At 43.5% G+C, this 21,199-nt stretch overlaps 1 protein-coding gene across 2 annotated transcripts in view; it reads right to left on the reverse strand.

Annotated features, from left to right (window-relative positions):
• Positions 1-1,875: 1,875 nt before the first annotated feature.
• The window catches only part of SPRED2 (sprouty related EVH1 domain containing 2), a 59,162-nt gene continuing 39,838 nt past the window's right edge, over positions 1,876-21,199 (reverse strand). For both annotated transcript variants that reach the window (XM_054290187.1, XM_054290188.1), the window contains exons 5-6: positions 5,720-5,869; positions 1,876-5,319 (exon numbers count right to left, since the gene is read on the reverse strand). In XM_054290187.1, the coding sequence (XP_054146162.1) occupies positions 4,669-5,319; positions 5,720-5,869 (801 nt within the window). In that variant the 3' untranslated portion in view covers positions 1,876-4,668. The remainder of the gene's footprint in view (positions 5,320-5,719; positions 5,870-21,199) is intronic.

The raw sequence follows: 21,199 nt of genomic DNA on the forward strand, positions 1-21,199 counted from the left end.
ATTTGCAGGCTTCCTGAGGGGGCATCAAGAAAATCCTCTCCTTACCCTCTGACTCCTTCATTTCACAGGCTATGAGGAGAACAATTCACACAGGTGGAACTACGTTGATCTGAAACCAAGGATGCCATCCCATGGGAAAAGCCTGGGTGTGAGCTGGGTCAGCACAGCTGCTGCTAAAGTAGGGAAAAGAGAGGCCTGGAGAGCCACTCTGACCCAGGCAACGGTAGCTGCACACTTGGTGTCATGTCCTTGCTAGAAAATGCCAAGCTGCAATTGTCAGACCCTAAAACTCAGCCTGAGTGAAGACGTTATTCTAAAATGTATTTTGCGTTACATTTACTAGCGAACTAGATTTTTTTTTAAAACATATTCAACATGTGATTTCATATGGCTTCAAGCTTACAGTATCTGTGTCCTCTCCAATCTCAGGCTCTGAATGCATCCTACCAAGAAGACTGAACCTGTCCCAGACAGACAACAGTAGTAAATTATGCTGCAGAAAGTTGGTTGACGTTCATGGTGCTTCCTATCTTGATGACACTTGTGTTTTCCACAGATTCAGTGCCCAAATGTAATGTTTTCTGGTTCAGTTTAGAAATCTCCAGGCATAAGCAACACCTTTGATTCGTGGATGAAAGCAAGAGGATACTGCAGGCTGCAAGAAACATGGTTTTAGCCAGGCATTTTGTAGGATGAGCTAAATCCAAATGGCCAAGGAATACGGTTGAAGTTCTTCTCCATTAGTTAAGAGAGTGATGGACTGTGAGCAATACTTTGCAGCTTTGCTGCTGATGGAGCCAAACACAAACACAAACTGAATAATCTTGTGTGCAGAGAGTCCTGAACACAGCACCTGACCCACACTGAGCATTTCTCATGAGGGCTGCATGTCTTTTTAAAAAACATACACATACCATCAGTTGTATAATAAATGCATACAGAAATCTTTGTTTATATGAACACATCATGTTTCTAGGAATATGTAAACAAATATAAATGAATAAAAAGTGTGCTCTTTGCCTCCTCTCCTACATACTGCTTGAGGCAGCTTTGTTGTTCAGGAGCAAAACAATCAGCAGCACATAAAAGAGGAGCAACAGCTTTATTATCACTTACCTATGGAAAAATAAACCTGGGCTCTGCAGATGTGGTTGGTGTTGGCCTGACCAAGCCGTTGGAAATAATTATAAACGTTTAGATATACTCACTGGTTTCTCCCTGATTTCCCCCATTGATTGGTGGCAGCCTGGTATCCATTTAAAGTGGGTTATTCTCTTTCCATGCTAAGCCTCTCTGAGCAGGGATGGCCATGCCAGGCACCTCGGGCATCTCTCCTTCCCAGGGGCTGCAAACCTGCCCCGTGTGCCCTCGGCAGCCGGGATGGCCCTCGCTCGCTCGGCAGCCACTTCTGTGGCCTTGCCCTGCTCCCCTCTTCTCAGAGCCCTGCTGAGATGAAACAAAGCCAAGGAACAACAGCCCTGCACCATCTCCAGCTCAGCCCGGAGCCGTGCGGGGGCTGAGGCCTCAGGGGAGAAGAGCAGGGAGAGCAAGAGGAAGCCTTGGCTGCTGCCATGGCTGCCAGGGCCTACTGGGGCCTGGTGCTGCCAGGCCACGTCCTCCCGCCAAATGCGCAAACATCTGGAAAACACCTAAAAACCACCAGGAAAAACCCACCCATCCTCGTCCTCCCTTGTTGTGTCTGGATGAGAATGGCCTGTGCCCAAGGCTTAGCAGCCTTTGCCACCCAAAATTGTAAAATTGAGCCATTTTGTTCCTTAGAAACCCTGAGCTCTGGAGATGCCCCCATTCTGTCTCCCCCTCAGTCCCCAGCCACCTCAACAACAATAAACAGCATAATTCTGACAATAAACGACATCATTTTGATATGATGTATTTGTATTTACACGGTACATTTTAAAGCAATAGCTACACTGATCATACATATTAGAAACAATAAAAAAAGAAGTTAAGAACTAAAATGTACATCATACACTTGTATATATATTTTTTTTTACACAGAGGTAAAAAGGCTTATAAAAATCAATACAACAGGGTTTTAACTTTTAGTATATAGATACATAATGATGAGGCTTCAGGCACTTTAATTTGTTAACGTGAGCAATAGCTTGGAAAAAAAAAACAAACAAAAACCCAAAACCTTTCCACAACAGGAAAAAAAAATTGGTTAATGTTTTTGTTACCACAGATACAAAAATAAAATCTGAATAATTTCTCTCAAATGATTGATGTCAGTATTGCAAAGCTGACTGGGAGAATGCTACACACTGTTCAGCAGCAGTGTGGAAATTAAGGAGAAATATTTACAAAAAACCACCCATTTCTATCCTTGTGCCCTTACACCACTGCCATCACGAACCAAATAACGTACGCAGCAAAATCTACAAGTATTACAAAAACCCAAGAGAAGAGGGAAGAGGAGAGGGAAAGAAAAAAAAAAAAGAGGGACTTTTTTTTAATAACTTTTATTTTCAGACATACAGAAAGGCTTGGAGTATGTCTACTTTACTTAAATAAATAGGGGCACTTCAAGACCGGACAAAAAACTGTAAGATCTTTTTGTAGTGTTGTGCTTTATAGAGAGAAGATCTTACAGATGTTTGTTTACATGAAACAACTTTTGAGAACAGAAATAAAAGGAAAAGGTTGTTTCATTAATTATTTTTTTACGAGGCTGGCTTGATGTTTACTAGACACCATTGAGAGATTTGTCAACTGCTATTAGGCACAAAATATTTATATTTCATTCAGCAAACCCAGACATATCACCCAGAGTGTAACACTCCATCCCTTTTCCACTATCATTCAATTTTTTTTTCTCCAACTGAAAAAATCCCCTGTAACTGCTATGAATTAAACCTACCCAACTCTATAGTGTATAATAAGCACATTGCATACTTAATTCACGGTTGACTAAAAAGCTATGATTAATTCTCAGAGGAACCGTTGGGACATTCCACCAAGAAAGAATGGCAAGCGTTCCTTTTACATTTATTTGGCAAATTAATTCTTAAAAAAAAAATCCTCTCTTTTAAGACTGATGTCAATGTGCAATAGAGGGAGGGAAAGGACATGCGCCCACTGGCAATTTACTGCAGAAAGAAATTATGGCAGGAACAGCAGTGCCAGCTTTGACAAGCCAATCCCTAGCTGCCTCAAAGTATTCGGATTGTACTATGCTAGTTAGAGCTCACTGCGCTAAATCTTTTTTTTTTATTTTTTAATAAAAATTATTTGGCTATTCCTTGTAATATATTAGAAAAATACTCTTTTTCCAAGCTAATTACAAGCCTTGTACACAAGACAACATGACATAAAAAAAAAATAATAAAAAAAATTAAAGTAATATTATCCTGCTGTATGCACCTTATGCATCCACTTGATAAACCTGGGTGGTGAACTGGGGAGGGGGAAAGCCAGGCAGACACCTCAGTCTGGCTCCTGCAAGGACTCACATGCTCCATCCCACACACAGGCTCACAGCAACGTGCTGAGACGTGTGCAAATATCTGGCAGACTGGGACCGCAGGTCACAGACTGGAAGTAGTAGTTAACATCCTGGCTTTGGATTTTTCAATACCTGCTTGGATCGCTAAATGTTGTTACTACAGTGGATGCGAATGTTCTCATGCTCATGGATACAGAAAACAAACACACACGATTTTCCATATAATCCACCACTTAATGCAGCATTTCCCCAGAATTGCCATAATAGTGCTTTTGACATTGCATTGTTAGTAATTCTTTGCATATCAACAATTTTCCTCATCTGGAACCTTAGTGTTTTATTCACAGATCTCTACGAAGAAGTTCCCTTTCTTTTTGGGCAGAGCTCTGAAAACACATTTTTCCAATGTTATTTAGGGAAAAGAGAAAAGCCTAAAATTTAAGTTTCCCTTTCAAGTAGTGGTCTGAAATGATAACAGGTAAGGAGGACTATCAGATTCTCAATGGCTATGTGACTATGGTAACTGAGCCTTACTTTCTGTTCACAGAGCTTTAGGAACAGAGAAATAATTTAAGATGTTTGCTGAAGGAAATGACGATGGACCCTAGAAGAGAAACTGCAGCTTAGATGGCTATTTTAGCTTTGGAAAACAGAACAAAAAACCCAAAGAAAACCAGTGACAGAAATACTGTGTTGTGGTACAAGTTTGTTACTAGCACACCTTCTATACATACACAATAGCTTGACGGTAAGTTAAAATATCTTCCAAGTGAGATCTCATTCACTACACCGTCCCATTTCTAGAAATGCCAAAGCTTGCTAACACGCTGTTGGTACCACACAAGCGGAGGCAAGACAGACATAACCTGGAGATGTTCTACAATCCACCACCATTTAAAGCAGTTCTTCTCTCAAACTCATTTTGAATGAAAAAAAAAAAATTTAAACATGTACAAGACAGTCTGTTTTGATTACAGATTAATAATACAAAAGTCTATGCTGTAGGTTAGTTAGTTAGAACAGTTGATGAGCAAATCAATGCAGTGTGAGCCCCAGACGACCCAATGTAAAGTGATCCAAACTGGTGGTTTCCGGATGCTGTCGGGCACAGTGGCTGCATTAAAGTGAGTGACCTCAGTGCTCCAAAACCAACGTGTTCCTTGAACTACAGGAAAAACCTAACACTTTGAATGCATCTGTAGTCATCCAGCAGCTTTGTGTTTTCCACCACAGCACCTGCACATGACCCCACAGTGGTAACAAGCCCGAAGCGGCAAGTAACAGCACATACATGGAGCAATGAAAGACAAGGCGATAAGGGCCATCCACCGGAGGCAAAACATTTCATCACTGGTGTCGCACGAGCAAGGATCTGTATAGTCTCCTTCTGGGTCGGACATACAGTGATAGAGCATAGTGTCTGCGCACCACATACAGCTCACTCGATGGATGCAAGTCTTGACGCGGTCTGGAGCATCCTGGCATTGACCCCGCTTGTTCTCCTCGTGGTTGAACATGTCCCTGCAGTACACGCACCGCGACCTCTCACCATCTTCCTTCCGCCTGGGCTTGAATTTGACAGGTTGAGTCTTTATCACAGCACCCTTGGTATCTTCACCCAGGTCAAAGTCCGAGTTGTCTACGTAAGGATAAGTGTATTCGTGTTTCGAGGCCTCGCTTTTGGCAAAACGTACGTAAGAGTCCATGTCATCAGGATCAAAGTTCTTTCCTCGTGCTGGGGCATGGCGATAATCCTCATACCCAGTCATCCAAATCTTCTCCCGAGGATTGATGCGCACTATCTCCTCATCATCATCTGGAAAGTTGACGTGTCGGTAGGATCGTGGTACTGACTGTGGAAGTAAGAAGGAGATGAGGAGAGAGAAAAGATAAATAAGCTCATTTTGCTACTGGTAATCACTGTCTCCTTGCTTCCTGAAGAGCCAATACTTAGAAACTTTATCTTTCCTTCTTTATATGCCCTTCACCATGATCCATCATGGACTTTTTCAGTCTTTGGCTCACGAGGGAGTAAAACTGTCACAGTCCTACACTGGCCTGTGTGCACGTGGTACAACACAACATGCTAAACCAGTGTTACCTCCCCCTCTTTTTTAATAACAGGAAGCCATTTAAAGCTAATTGAGAAGGAAATGGGGAGAGCAGAAGGAGGGAGCTGTCTCAGGCATGTGGAGGAAAACCAAACACCAACAGACTCTGGCAGACACAGAGAACACTGGGAAGAAACCTTACTTGTTCTAGATGGTAGTGGTCAGAGCTGTAATGGTCGTGAAGGTGTCCACGAGTGCAAATTCTTCGATGTTCACAGGATGCAGGAGAAGCCAGAGTTCTCACAGGCTGTTCCCTTTTCTGAGAGGAGTTGGAGGAGCTATCTGTAGCATTCTGTTTTAAATGGAAAGGGGGGAAAAAATCGTCATATATTCAGCTGTTACAGCACAGGGCATTAAGAGATGTTTTGCCACTCACTGGTTTTGCGCACACCTGCAATATTGGCAACACCTGACCGCTGGAGGCTTCATGAAGTTTCTCATAAAATACTTAAAAGAGGCAGATCTGTTGCCAGGCCATAAAAGCTGTCACCACACACATGGAAAAATAATATGCCATAGCCTGCCTGTGACATATTCACCAACACCACTCGTATTCGCTTGGCATGTTTTTTGTTATCCTGGGCATGGTGGGACGATGAGTGCTCACCAGGAGCTACCTCTGAAGAGCAAAGTTAAACCCTGGCAAATGACGCAATCCTGTAGGTCCTGAGGGCTCAGACAGAGCATCTGTGTGCCCAGGCTGTACCCCACCAGTCACCCAGGCTACAAAAATACTGGCAATTTTGTTAACCTTTACACATTCTCCAAACACTCACTGAATTCCAGTTCATCACCAGTTACCTGAATATCAGCTTTCCTTTAAAAATTTCAGGCTTTTTTTTCTTGTTTTGTCACTTTTTTGCCACTCACTATTACTGTGCAATGAATGTTACTTGTATTTTTATACATTCCTGGCTCCCTTTGAGCACTTTCTTAAGGTTAATTAGTTACATCATTATGCAACAATGATCATGAAAGGGTGAAATATCACACAATAACATGCTGTTGCCAATACCTACTGCTTCTTAACAATCCTATTGCTCTTCCTGCAGAAACACACAAAGAAGTAATAAAGTCAGCCACCATCTCTGCATAGCCCTTCCTTGGTAAAAACAGTTGCCATACAGTATCCAGGATTTTGCCCATTCGTTCTATTTTTAAGTTTTGAGCTTTTTCATATTACCATGAATCTCTATGGACAGTTGTTAAATGCACCAGCAAACCAAGAGCAGGAAAAAGAGAGCCTCCATGCAAAACAAGCAGAACAGCTGTAGCACTGCATGTGCCTGAAACGTTGGTGCCTGAAATAAAAGAAATCTCCACCCCACTCCCCTCTCAACTAACAAGATGTGCTGCAGCTACAAGTCCATGGTCCTGATTGCCACTGCAGTCAGCTGAGACTGCACAACCTCAAGAGCAGAGAATTGTATCAGCAGTAGCAGAAGACTGGTTTTACCTGAAAAACCTTCTCTCCTTGTCAAGAATGCACTCTCTAAATACTATTTTCCAATGAATGGCACCAGACGCATTTCTTGCTCCAAGAATACAAGAACCCTCTTTGTGAATATTTGTTTATTCTGAAAACAACACTCTGAAAGACTCTGTCCAAAGGTGAGAACACCTTGAAGCATTACAACACAAAAACAGATGTTGGTTCTCTTTAACTCTTGCAGCACTTAAAAGCACCGAACTCCCAACTTATTTTGTTGAAAGCAAATACACAGTTGTTTGCAGTGTGATGTAAAGCCAAGCTGGGTTATCTGAGAGGTACAACAAGCAGAATGAGTTTTGAATGGCTGACTCCCATTAAGAACAGACTTTTAATACATGTGTTTGTTTTAGGTTTTTTTTTTAAACAAGTACACAGAAGCAAATCAACTCTTAACATAGTTAACAACACCTCTAAAGAGGAACCAATATTCAGGCTGCACCAATATTCAGGCTCTTTTAAAAAAGAGGCTTCATCAGTCTTCATAACTTATTAGACAAAGGCAGTCCAAATCTGGGTTTTAAACCCTTCAAAGCTAATTCTTGTGGACTTAACTTCAGGCCTTGCAATATCTAGCACATTTTGGGGACATTAAACAAAAAAAAAAAGGCAGTTTCTACAAACGTTTTGTAATAACATTAAGCTTAAAACTTGTTTGAAAACCCTGAGGAGAGTCAGGACTTAGTTACAACAGCCATATTGGTACTCACAAAAGTACCTTTCCTGCAGAGCTGTATGTGGTGCAGACCAAGATGCTGAGCTGTGATTTAAGCTTCTCAGAAAGCCACATACCACATACCACACCCCATGGCCCAGGCAGCCCCAGCCTGCTCTCAAAGCTAAACTTCAATTGACATGAAGCAAAAAAGAGGCAGGGCCTTAAAATGGTACCATGGCAGGCAGCAGGACCCTTCAGCTGCAGTGGATCCACAGCTGAGCCCTGCTGGGACAAGCCTTTTGTGGATACACTCCGAAAACATCATGGGTGTTTGTGGTCCAAACAATGCAGCCTGGGGGAAACAACCCAGTGGGAGGTCATTGCACATACCATCCTGCAACTGCCTCCCTGTCCTGGATGAAAATAAAAATCCCACCCAAACTAGATATAACTCCTGGATAATCTCAGCAGGGCAGCTGGGAGCTATAACCAACCCCCCAAGCACTGCGCTATTTGCTGCCTCTCTGGGAAGGCAGCATTTCTGCAACAGGCAACTGGAAAAGAGCTTGTAGTGATTTCTATCTTGCCTGATTTGTATCTACCTTTGCTATCCTCCACACCTTCTTCTCCCTTTAGACCCAGCAGGGCAACTGAGCATCTCCTCCACATATGTTGACACGGCTACAAAACCTGTTTGCAGCATACCAGAGGCTGTGGCGCTGCTCTCCGCTTTCACCTTATTAAAAATTGCTGCATTTCCACATACAATGTCCTCAGATTAGATGGGCAGTTTGCCAACACAAATACTCATTCTAAGCACCCAGAAAGGGGAAATCAACCTATCCAAGACTGGGTCTCTGTTCACTCGTCCATAAAGAAGTTTATGCTGACTCCTGGTTGGTGACACTAAAGGCAGTAGCTGGGTGACAAATGCACTGTCTGCAGAGTTACCTTGCTGACCATCAGCTGGGCTAAGCACTGGTACTTTCCAAAAACCAATATTCCACCAAGGTCCCTCGCTATTGCAAACTGACACAGGGGAAGAGTGCCCTTAATACCCATGAATGCATGGTCTGAGGACTGAAGAAAACAAAATTCCTACCTCCCAAGCAGAAGGTCACCAGTGAAACCCACAGGCCCCTCACCTGTGCTGCTGGGCACACTCATCAATGATGTGAGGAGAGAGATGAACAAGATGATGACACAGTTTCCAGATGAAACTTGTTATTCACAAGAGTCAAAATGAAAGTTGACCCTGAAAACTTTGCTTAAGAATCTCATAATGCAGAGAGACTTTTAACATGCTGGATCCTAAAAAACCCCCAAACCTAATTAAACCTAAAGAGCAGTGTGACATAAACACTTTGATCTGACACACAGACTGATGCCCTCTGAGCCAGTTATTGCTGGCCAGGAAAGAGGTCTTGGGATTAAAATAGGCAGCTCTGTGACAGTGTCCACTTGGTAGCTCAGCAACAGGTTAAAAAAAAAAAACAACCCCCAAATCACTGCATGTACCTGCTGTGCTGCTCCAAGCCGTCTGTGGTGCTGGCCCTCTCCACCCTGTCCCAGTAAGGGCATTTCCATCATGGCAACTTCACAGAGCCATGGCCAGCACCACAGAGGACAGGGGATGGCTTCTCAACAAGAGCTAACTAAATAGCCTGGGTCTCTCCAGCCTGGGAAGGAGATCATGGAAGGGACCAAGAAGATGAGAAGTCTACTGAATTGTGAATCCAGCAGGGAGGGATTATTCTTCTAGTATCCTTCAGAAAGTAAGATCACAAATAAGGTTCAGGCAGAAGGAGGTACTTCTGATGGTGGCTATAGATAAAATGAGGTTCAAGAAGCCAGAGGGAAACCCTCAGAAGAAATTCAGTGACCAAGGATTAGAGGCATTATGATGCTTCAGGCCTCTGAAAGTCTACTGTCCTCTCAATGCCCCTCCCCTGCAACTGAACCTGGACTTGGTGACTGGTGAAAATCAGGCATATTCTCAAAGAAAAGGCACACTCATCCTCAGCCAAGAGCCACTAAGAACAAATGATGTCAGTGAGGGAAGCAGGGACAGCTTCTGTCCCCCACAGGAAGACTGAGACTTGGCTGGGATTATCTACCATCAGCATAGCAGGCAAAATTTTGGGGAGGGTGGTGAAAGGTGGAAACATGAGATGCTTGCTGTAAGTCTTCCAAATACAAACACTCACCTACAGAAATAAATCTAGAAAGGATGTGACCTCCAGACACAGGCTATTTCACTGATGGAAAATCAGGTCTCAAACTACTGAGCCACTGGTCTCTCAGAGAAACACCATCTTCTTCTCAAACCTGTTAAAACCAATCCAGCTCCAGCATATGGTTTTGAGGGGAAACTATTGAAAACATGCCCAGTAGTCACAAAAGAGAAAAGAACCCAAGACTAAAAGTTGTTGGAACAGGGAGTCTGATAACAAACTCTGTTTCAACATGCCCTCAAATGCTCAATTACGAGAGATTTGTGCTGCTCATACCAGAACCTTCTGAGTGCTATAGCAGTCACAAACTCTTGTGGTTTCACTGCCTGGATAACAAAATCATTAATCACGACTGTAAGAGTCTTTTTATAAAACCTGTGCAACACATTTCCTGTTGCAAGTGAGCTGGACATATCTGAGCAAGCACACGTACTGCATGTGTGCTACAGCTGCTTGAAGAAACAGCACCAGGCTTCCACAGGCAAATGATGGCACTGTGGTGACTTAAACAAAGAAAAGCATGTCCTTGTTTCCCCCTCAGACTTTCAGAAGTGACTCATTAAATTAAAAAACCCCAGTCATTAGTAAAGAGGATTATGTTAATCATTTACTGCAGTTTATTTCTCATTGAAATGGATTTGTTACACAAGAAGGCTAATCAGACACCTAAGCAATAAGCACAGATGAGCATCTATGAAAAAAACACGAGAAAAAGCAGACTTCTCCTGCTTCTGAACTGGACTGATCACCTTGCCTCTAATGGCTTCACAGAATAGGTTCACTCTGTGTGATGCAACATGCAAGGCTGACTACAAGAAAGAAGAAAGATTCCTCTCAGAATCATGAAGCAATACAATCTGTGGCAGCTTGACAGAAATTGGTTGCCAGAGGGAAATTACAGAGTTCTGTCACTTAAAACTTCCAGAAGTACTCTCTGCCAGCTAAAGGATTTGCAAGTTTGCTGTGAAAAATAACTGTGGGTCATGCAAGACAAGATTTTTTTTCCTCTCTAGAATGGTTAATGGTTGCATGAAGCAGGGGGGAACATATGTATCATGATGTTGAACAATTAGCTTTGCAAATAATGGTCCTGAAGGAATCAAAACCCCATGGTTTTGATGCCAGCCTGGCCTCTGCAAACCACAAGCCAACCTGCTCTCTATTGCCCTGCTCCACTTTTCCCATCTCCCACTGCATGCAAGCCCACACATCACAACATCCAAGGAGGCCTCCTGACATGCAGCAGAGAAAAGCAAAACTTCACCTTTACCGAAGGCATCCTCCTGCAACAGCCAAAGCTCTCTGCAGCAGCTCCTGGGTTCACCTGGGGAAGCCTGACCACGCTGAAGAGCCCAGTGCCACCTCATCTTTTGAGAAGGCATCCCCACCATACCCAGGACAAGAAACCCAGCTCTGCTTGGGTTGAGGATGAGCCTGGAAAAGCGACAGCCCAAGAGCTGCATCCTCCCACGCCACAGCCCAACCAGCCCCGGCTGAGGCCTCTGCAATGAACGGGCTCCCCACCGGCAGCCGGAGCCCTCAGTGTGCTCTGCCCAGGTGCAATCCCTCAGGAGCCCTGGCACAATGTCACTTGACCCTTTGCTTTCACTGGGATATGGGGAGGCACAGCTGTGCTATCAGTCCGGAAAGGAAGAATGATAAAACCAGCAAAACAGCTCAGCGAGCGAGTGATACCGAGCTCCGCGCCGGCCTGGGCCTTATCTACAGAGCCGCTGTTTAGGAACGTCACAAAGAGGAAGTCTGAGAGTTATTTCGGATGCGTGGCAGAGAAACTTCCACCTCTCCGAGGAAATTAAGATAAAATATAGTCTCCCAGAACTCCCTCAGCCTAATCTTGCCAGACCAGAACAAGTCCTTCCGTTCTCCTCCAGCTTTTTTAAATTTTATTTTTAAAGCCTAAAGAGATACAGCACTTCTGACTTTCACAGACAGTGGAATAGCACAAATCCTAAATTTTGTCTCAAAACACCTTTTTCTCTCTATTCAAGACATTTAGAAAAGGGAACAGCTGACATTTTCCATCAATCTCTAACTGTGCCCTGTATACTTAAGACAGCCCATTTCAAAGAGACCTTAGATGACCCAAGTATTAAGAAAGAGATTCAGTGTGAAAAATCTTTTAAGATTTGAGACTCCTGTCTCCTAAGCACAAGCTTTTAATTTGTCATGGCAATACAAAAGCATGGAAGAAAATGCTTTTGTCAAATTTCTGTTTGTTTCCCATCACTGAAGACAAGACAGAAATTGTATTGCAGAAAATTGCTTCCACACATTTTTGAAACATTTTGCCACTCTCATCCACTGGGGATGGCTGGAACTGAATGTAGTTGAAAGTTTGTTGAAAGTCTGAAGGAAAAGCTTCATGTTAGATCATATTCCAGTTCAGTTCAAAGACAAATTGGCTGTACACAACCATTACGATAAGCATGGATTCAGACTTGTCCAATACCAGAACAGGAGTAGAATTTCTCAAATGTTTGTTTTCTAGTCACCCCTGAAACAAATACCAATATAAAGTGCAAACAGCTAGCTATTTTTTACTGCTACCTTTTCTTATTTTAAGTTTTTGTGGTTATAGCTTTTAGTGCCATAAAGATGCTGGTGGCTGTGCTGGCCTGAAGTCAGCAAAACTTAAGGAACATTTATTAGAATTTAGCACACAAGATCATCTCCATTAAACTCCTGCTAAACCTGACTCTGGCATCATTGGGCAGCTCTGCCTGGGCCACAGATGTGGCTTAACAGCTCACTTCAAGAAGTGAAAAGAATATATGAGACTCAGACACGATGAAATGACATGACAAACACTCAGATGTGGTAAGGGGGGGAAACCTCAGGGAGATTTTCTTGTTTCACTACTTGCCTCGTACAAGGCATCAGACATGTCTGCAAAGGCAGGCATTTGAAGAGATACAAAGAGAAACTTTGTTTGCAGAAGTCACAGGAGGACTGAAGTAAGTCAGTATCCCATTTTGCTGGGACTGAGACCTAGACCAGAGGCCCTGAGCAGGTCTGTTCAGCATTTCCTACCCAGGATACCCCTCCCTCTTACTGCAACACTGGGCTAGAGCACTGCTTCAGTGGAAAGTCTTTGCATTTGGTACTTACAAGGGAAAACCAGAATGTTTTAAAGGGGGGGAAAAACCCAAACCACAAGCCCAGCTCCTAGGGCCAATGCCCCAGGCAGCACAGCAATCCCACAGTACAGTGGTGAGAGCAGGGTGGCTCTGTCTACCCACAAGGTGCTTGTGTCCTCATCCATGTGGAAAGCCTCTCCTTACCAGGACTCCCACTCTTTCTTCATTCCTGCAACTCCTCCGTGCTGTGGCCTGACTGGATTTCTCCATGCTGAGACAAGTTACGCTGCTCCAACAGGATCTTTTTACTTAAACCTGGGAACTGTTTTAACTAACCAATTGCTTAAAACCATCTAAGGATAGAGGCCTTTCCCTTTTGCAGAGGATCTGTTAATCTGTTTATACCTTGAAAATTACATCCTGGTGTGGACTACGGCATTGTTGGATGCTCCAGCATCCAACATTTGTGCTTGTACAGCTCTGCAAAGATCAGCAGAGTCACTTTCTCTAACAATATTACCCACATTACCACAGCTGTCCTCTGCTAAGGCCAAGAGAGTGGCCACCATGGTCTGAACTGGTGAGGGGAGGTGATGGCCACTGCTCCTCTCCCCGACCAGTGCCATTATCTGCTCCGTGGGCATGCGTGGGTGCAGGACCACAGGAATGCAGCCCAAAATCACTTTTGCATCAGCTCCCTGGCCTCAGCTGACCATCCCTGTGGTGGCACAGAGGTACAGAGAGCACAGGTGGGGGAGGCTGCAAGGGGAGCTCCTGATTTTCAGGTGCTGACAGAGAACTTAGCACATCCAACACTGCCAAAAAACGCTCCTTTGGCAAGATGGGTAAAGAAATAAAGGAGCAAAGTTCATAAGGGGGTGTTAAACACTGGACAGCTGAGCACAGCTGGGAACAGACGGCTCCACAAAACTCACCATGAATCTCAGCTCTTCTATACAGAAACTTTCAAGGAGGGGGCAGGGAATAATATAAGAGGGGAAGAAAAACACTACAGAAAACTAAATTAGCCAAGCTAAAAGAATTGATGCACCTAAACTATCATTAATGTCTCTGATGCACTTAATCCATCATAAATGTCTTTGCTATGTACGCTGCAGCCTCTAAATCCAGCAGTGCTCCTCCTATGTAATACAACAGGTTACAAACAGAGGGAGAAAAAACTAAGTTAAATGCAAACTTCCCACAGAAGACTGATATGATATTTTAGGAACTCAGTTAGGGGTCATTTATTCACACAGTTATGACCATCGATGATATTTTAGCTGGAATTTATCACCAAAATAGAATCCAACAGCTGATGCAAACTTTTAAAATATCCTCTTCATATGCACTACAAATATGTCAGGCTCTGCTTAAAAATGTAATGGCACTTATTTACTGCTGTCTTTCCTTCTCCTCTTGCAGAAAGTGCCAGAGACTTATGAACTGCTTCCTATAATCACTTCTGATTTAATTTTCATAAAGTATTTACAAGATACAGGGCAAGCAGACCCTTAACAAGATACAGGTGAGGGAAGGAAACAGGCCTATTTAGATGCAGTTCTTTATAATGCATTTCTGTGGTGGGCAGAGGTCCACTCTGAGCTCCCCAGACTCTGGTATTCTGTTGTTCATCTTCAGTTACTACCAAACACATCCTGGGGGGCAGAGGGGACACCACCTTACAATATTTTTTCAGTCAGAAAATGGTGAGGTTTCTTTATGGCTTTTCTTTTGTTCTTTCTTGCTTTCTTTTTTCTTTCTAGGGGTGGGAGGGGGAATCTGTCAACTTAAAGAAAAATCTTGAAGCCTCATATAAAAGCATGTCTCATTGCTAAGCTTTACCAAACTACTCATTTTCTTCCCCAAATTCTCCAAAAAAAGAAAGCCCAAGTAAACAAACAAACAAAAACCCTCCAACTCCAAAATTCAAGGACATACTCCAGGCAGCCTCAACTCTCTGTCTGTTTTGGGTTTTTCTTTCCTACCTGTTACACAAGACGACGGATTCAAATCAGATTTACCAGTGTTTACACAGCAGGTGGGAATTACAGGCTCCTCCACGGAGAGGAGAGCAACTCCTTGGCCCCACAGTTCCCACTCAGCTCCCCTCCTATCACTGCCCAGCCAGATGCTCCAGCTCAGCACCAGCAGCCAAATGCTTTTCCCCGTGCCAATGGTGCAGAGAGCTTTTCCTGCTCGCGGCAGACCTGCATCCCTGGCTCCCACCGGGGCGTGTGCCAGGCAGCCATTCCCTAATCCCTCCTGCTGCAGCACAGGAAGCTGTCAGTCATCGCCCTGTCCTGCCCAAGGCTGCCTCCTTCCAACACTGTTTACACCCCGTGCCGCATCTACTCTGTCTGTCACCTTCACAGGCAGTGCCCGGGGCCAGCCAGGATACCCCAAATCCAGCTGTCCCTGCTGCCTCCTCCTGCCTGGGACAAGGCATTTTGTTCCAACACAGCAGCCACTGAGAGTGCAGCTCACAAATATAGCTGTCTGCTGAAAGCCACTTCCTCAGGTTGGATATGCAAGTAATGGAAAAGGCCATTTTCTGCCTCTGTCAAATTTTCAAGCACCCTGAAGCTGAAAGAAAGGCCTGTACACTTCAAAGGCTGACTGCACAGCCCAGATTAAAGAGGGAATCTAATGGAAAGCTGCAGTCATATCAACCGTGTATTTTCAAGGTAAAAGCATACATCTGGCCATAACACATCCCCATCAACACAGCCTCAGCTATCCTGCCTGGCATCTCCTTCCAGACTCAACTGAAGGATGAACTTCACAGTAGAAACATGAAGGAGAAAAATGCCACAAATCCTAAACCACACACAAGTGCAAGAACCACCTTACTTGTATCACTGGCACAGCAGAGGTCTTGCAGAAGGCAATGGATCCAGGGCCAGGGGTATGCAATGAATTTCAGGTGGCACCATGAATGTTGGTGGGATGGCAGAGAGTTTTTGCCTCCTGCTCAGCCCATCAGCTCCAGTTTCCCTTGAGCCAGCACTTCTGCTTTTCCAGCCCTACAGCGAGCTGGCTCTGGGAGCTAAACCACCGGAAAAGTATTCGCTTTCTTTTATAGGGCCAGTTTTTGGTTCACTTCCCTGGGTTGGCTCAGCACAGAGTCAGCTGTGCTAGGAAAAGGGGGATGGAGTAGCTGGTCTCTGATCTGCTGAGGCTAAAGATGCATCAGTCAAGCTGCATCCCTCAGCAGTGGTTTCATATAGGTGCTAAAATAACTCCTGCAACCCCAAATCCTGCTCCCTCACATCAACTTCACTCTTGGCATGACTGTGCTGCAAAAGCAAGGTGGGGGAACTGGGCTGGCTGAAAAATAACTTGCTTTTCACAGGCCTCTTGACTCAAATCAGGTTCCCCTTACATAATACCAAAGAAATGCCCTGGGAACCACAGCTGAACAAAAGCAAAAGTAAAAAAAAAAACACCTCCCCCCCCCAAACAAACAAACAAATAAAAAACCAAACCCCTTTCCCACTCTGTTTTACTGTATGTTATGAAAGGGCAATTTACTCTTGGTTATATTTGCTTCTGACACATTTGTGCCCTAAATACACAAATGCACTACAGCATTCAGTTTCAGATGAATTAAAAGGGAACATGCTCATGAACAGCTTGACACTTTAACTCATCATATAGTTTAAGTACATTACTAGACAGCCAAATTATTTTTTCAGAAGACAAACAGGCAGCTAGCTGACTGCAAGACTGAAACGATGCTACAACACACTCTGATCACAAATTCACCAGCTCGAAACTACAGCTAGAGAGGCACCAGCCAAGTCACCTTTGTACAAGGAATCCTACAGGCAGGTCTCCTGGTGACCCTTTTTATCTTAAAGGTCATCCTGCAAGAAAACAACACCTTCAGCAATCTGAAGATTACTTAAATTAATGCAAGTCAGGTTGTACATAACAAAAATAATAGAGTACAAAATGTAAAGAGCTGGTACACTGAAATACACCATATCATCATCCAAGCACAGGGAAAGAACAAAATGGGTGTTGAGAAGGAGAAAAGGAGAGGAGGAAAGAATTAGGAGAGGAGGAGAGAAGGAAATCTCTTTTCAACTGCTGGGGCAAACTGAACAAATCTGAATGCTTAACTGGTGCACAAATTACAACACAAGTTCTGGCAAGATGCAGCTATAAGGAAACTTCCACCACAGCAAAAGATCAAATTTCCGTTTCCTGCAGGATATATCCCAATCCCGCTGCATGACCAACTGTGTTTGTATGTGGGAATGGTACAGAGCCAAAAAATACACTACAAAAAATGGTCTTGAGAGGAAGAATTGTGACAAGAGAAATTGCTTACCCTCAGCAAAGTAGCTCAACAAATCCCAGTCATTGCTATAATTAGCTACATAAAAACTACAGAGCAGTGAGCCTTAGAATATCTGATAGCAATGCAGATATTTTTTGTTTAATAACTCGTTCTTATTTGTAATTCACTTGGAGTGAAACAACACCAAAGCAACAGAAATTCAGTCAATTTGGGGAATTGTGTTAAAATGCCAATTTCTGATCTGCAGTAAGAAAAGCATGTTTTACCTATCAGAGAGTGACACAAAAGCAAAAAAACCCTAATGATAAATACAATAAAGCAATAGATAAACCTGCAAGACCTTTACTCCCCCTCCTTTCTTTTAAAGAAAGCAAACAAACCTTCAAACTTTCTCCTATCGGCTCCCTTGAGCTCTTCACTTAAATCTTATGAATCTGTTATATAGACAAGAATAAACAGATTTTATGTTCTGTGTACCTCCACACCACAGTAATTTTTATATATCCTTCTGTCCAAATGACAGGTTATGACTAAGAGTAAGCAAGGACAATCTACAGGCTGAAGTACACAGTAATTGCCTCTGCATTTCTGAAGGACTTAAGGAAAAGAGCAGCTGCCTTTCCAGATGATACCACTGTTTCAGGGACAATAGTATTGAATTATCAGTGAGTACAGCCTGCTTGTATTAGCAGAAAGAGCAAGAAAATAAATGGGTTAATTTCCAGCACCACTTGAAAGAAACAAGAGATCCTGCAAGAAAGGGAGAAATACAACACTAGAAAATAAACCTGACAGCCAGAGAAAAAACTTTCCACTTGACCTTCCCTACTGAAAAATCTCTTTCAGCATTGGTATCCATTCCCACTGAGTGATGTAAATTTGTGTGGGCAAAGTTAACCTGAAGGCAGGAAAAAGCCCCAAACAGATAAAAAGCAGCTAGCCTTAAAACTGGTGGATAGTCAGGATCTTTTCAGGTTTTTGAGGGGAGGATTTGAGCCTGCTGGTTTTTCTGTGTGTGAATTTCTCTCTTCTTGGCAAGTACTTTTTTTTTTTTTTCCTTTAAAATCTGAATTAGAATAGCTGTGGTTTACAATGCAAGCCCAAAATCCAGACATCAGAGGATGTGGCTAGCAGCAATGAACCCTTTGGCTGCTCACACAGAGCACAGCTGGCTGCTGGGCAGGAAGAAGAACAGAAGGCAGGCCATCATGTCCTGTCACTGCAACCATCTCCCTGTCGGTCTGCTCAGCCTCACGGAGCAAACAAGGTGGATCCGCTCGAGGTGACAACCCCATCATTCCCACAGAGAGCCCTGTGCCTCCAAAATGCATTTCCCCCTTCGGCTGTTTGAGGATGGCATTAAGAAAAAAGGAAACTGCAAGCTCTTGTGGCTCCTCAATCTCTGAGCTCAACTTTTGACTGAAACACATCTCACAACTCAGCGCTGATCTACTCTCAGCACCATCATTTTCCACAGAGGACTGGGATGACAGATGCTCCAGCATCCCACAGAACTTATGAATATATTCCAAAGTATTTGGACTGGGTTTACTGTCCACTTTAAAGAAAAAAAGCCACAGTTGTTCTTTAAAAGAACCATCTGAATGTGAAATGACCAAGCCAGCAAGAAAAATTAGATTTAGTGTTTATCTAGCGAATATAAATCTTCTAAATTTTAATAGTGAGGCTGTAACATGCTTGAGGCCCAGATGGGAAATGAAAGAAGACAAAAGGTTTCAAGGAAAGGCAGCAGGGATAAATCTGTTTTTTTAATTAGGAAAGCAGAAGAGATGGAAGGGGGACTGTAATGCAAACATCTGCCCCAATATGCACTGTTGTGGTGGAGAAGAGGTAATTGTGTCTGTCTCTGAAATGACTGTCAGCAGTGTCCAAGTCACATAACAAACTTCCTAAGTTGAACATCCCCAAGGACAGGAATCCATGTTCTGACAAGAAAAAGGCACAAGGGGCAAAGGATTGCTCCAAACACACAAGTTCATAGTGAAAACACGAGCCTGAAGACTTCTGCTGGAAGTCAGGAAGAAAAGCAGCGGCAGCAAGATCTGTCTGTATCACCTTAGTGAAGCATGAGAGTATTTCCCCCTTGTTCCAGCTGGGGAACCAAGATAAGTAAGCTTTTAGCCAGGAGCCAACAAGAGAAGCAATGGATTGAGTGTGTGCACCTTGAAACACAATTCTGCTGCTCAACCATGCACCTCTAGATCATGCCTGCTCGATCTGCCAAACTCTCCAGGTCTCATATTGAACAAAAAATAGGGTTTTTTAAAAAAAATTGTTGATTATATAAAATACATGGGATTTTAACATGAATATCACACTTGAGTTTTGCTGTGTTCTCCCTTATATTTCCCTTAAAGTTAAGGGAGACTGCAGTCATTTTTAGAGTCACAAGCCAGAACAACCATGGGAGCTGCTGCTCCTCCTGCCAGTGGGTGTCTTTTCTTTAGCACTAAAGCAGGCACAAGGCCGCAGATTTATCTGGAAAACACATGAGTGGTGTTTCAGCTGAACTGGTCATAAGGTTTCAGAACAAACACCTCTGCTTTTTCAGATGGGATGCTAAAAGAGGCCATTTCAGGTACTCTGCAGACTCTGGAAGACATTGACCTTTTTTCCTTGGAATCAATTCACAATTTTAACTTCGTGGTCATGTGGGATTATTATCTGTAATTGAAAGTAAAAGTGTAGATTAGGAAAAAAAAATTAACACAAGAACTCAATTATATGGCAAATTCCGTGGCTGAGGAATTACAGAATACATTCTGTATTTGTTAAACCCTATTTCTGAACTGAATGTTAATTAAAGAAGGCTGAAGATGCAGGCTGGATGGATGAAGACAAACAGAACAATCTCAGCCTGTTGCATGGACAGTGTTTCCCCAGTGGAGGCAGAACGGATGGCCAGTCTTACTCAGATTCCATCTCTTGAGAGGACGATTTATAATGTACAAGACAGAAGAAATTTATTTGCTAACATATGGAAAACATTTATGGGCTCTTTGGAGGATCTGAAACTCAAGAAACACAACTACGTATTGTTAAAACTCCTAAATGGAGATTTCATTTTAGAAATAAGTATTTTTCAACTTGAGGCTGTGACATTTAGCTCTATACACTGTTGTTTCCTGCCCTGTCAGGTATGAATTTCAGAACAGGTTGTTTGCTGTAGGTCTAAGCCACAGGAGAAGTATTAGCTGGCAAAGTCCTGTTTTTAAGGATATAACCCATGGGGATATATGGGGTTCAGAAAGATGGATGGGGAGTGTTTGCCATAGGGATGGGGCAGGATACTGCTGCCCAAGTTATCATCTTGGCTCTGCAAATTACATTTATGGCAGGAGACAAGACTACTGACACCCAGTGAATGCTCCCACAGCCACAGCTGCAGATTATTCAAAACCCAAAAAAAAGTCCAACTTCTGATACAAGAAAATGATGCTCCACTAAGCCACACCAGGTGACAGGCCACAGGAGAGCTCCATCTCCACCTTTGCCATGGAAGAAGTACCCTGCTGGATGCCTGGAAGGGCTGCAGGCTGGCCGAGGAATAAGCAGAACGGATGATGCACACATGGAACCACGCACATCCCACGCGGCCACACTGGAGCTAACAGGAGCAGGGGCTTTATAGAAGCCCAGCATCAATCAACAGCCAAGAGCTGTGTCGGGGTCAGGGCTTGTATGGAATGAGGGGGGTGTTCTACAGCTGGGAGCATTATGCTGGTGCAAACATCTGTGCACGATGAAGTCGGGGTGGCCGGCCACAAAGCAGCCTCAGAAATGTGAAGTTTTGGACCCACTGTGCTTGAACAG

Source organism: Melozone crissalis, unplaced genomic scaffold (assembly GCF_028551555.1).
Source record: "Melozone crissalis strain CALT ecotype California unplaced genomic scaffold, PUWL_Pcris_2 ptg000081l_1, whole genome shotgun sequence".
Classification (NCBI taxonomy): Eukaryota; Metazoa; Chordata; class Aves; order Passeriformes; family Passerellidae; genus Melozone; species Melozone crissalis.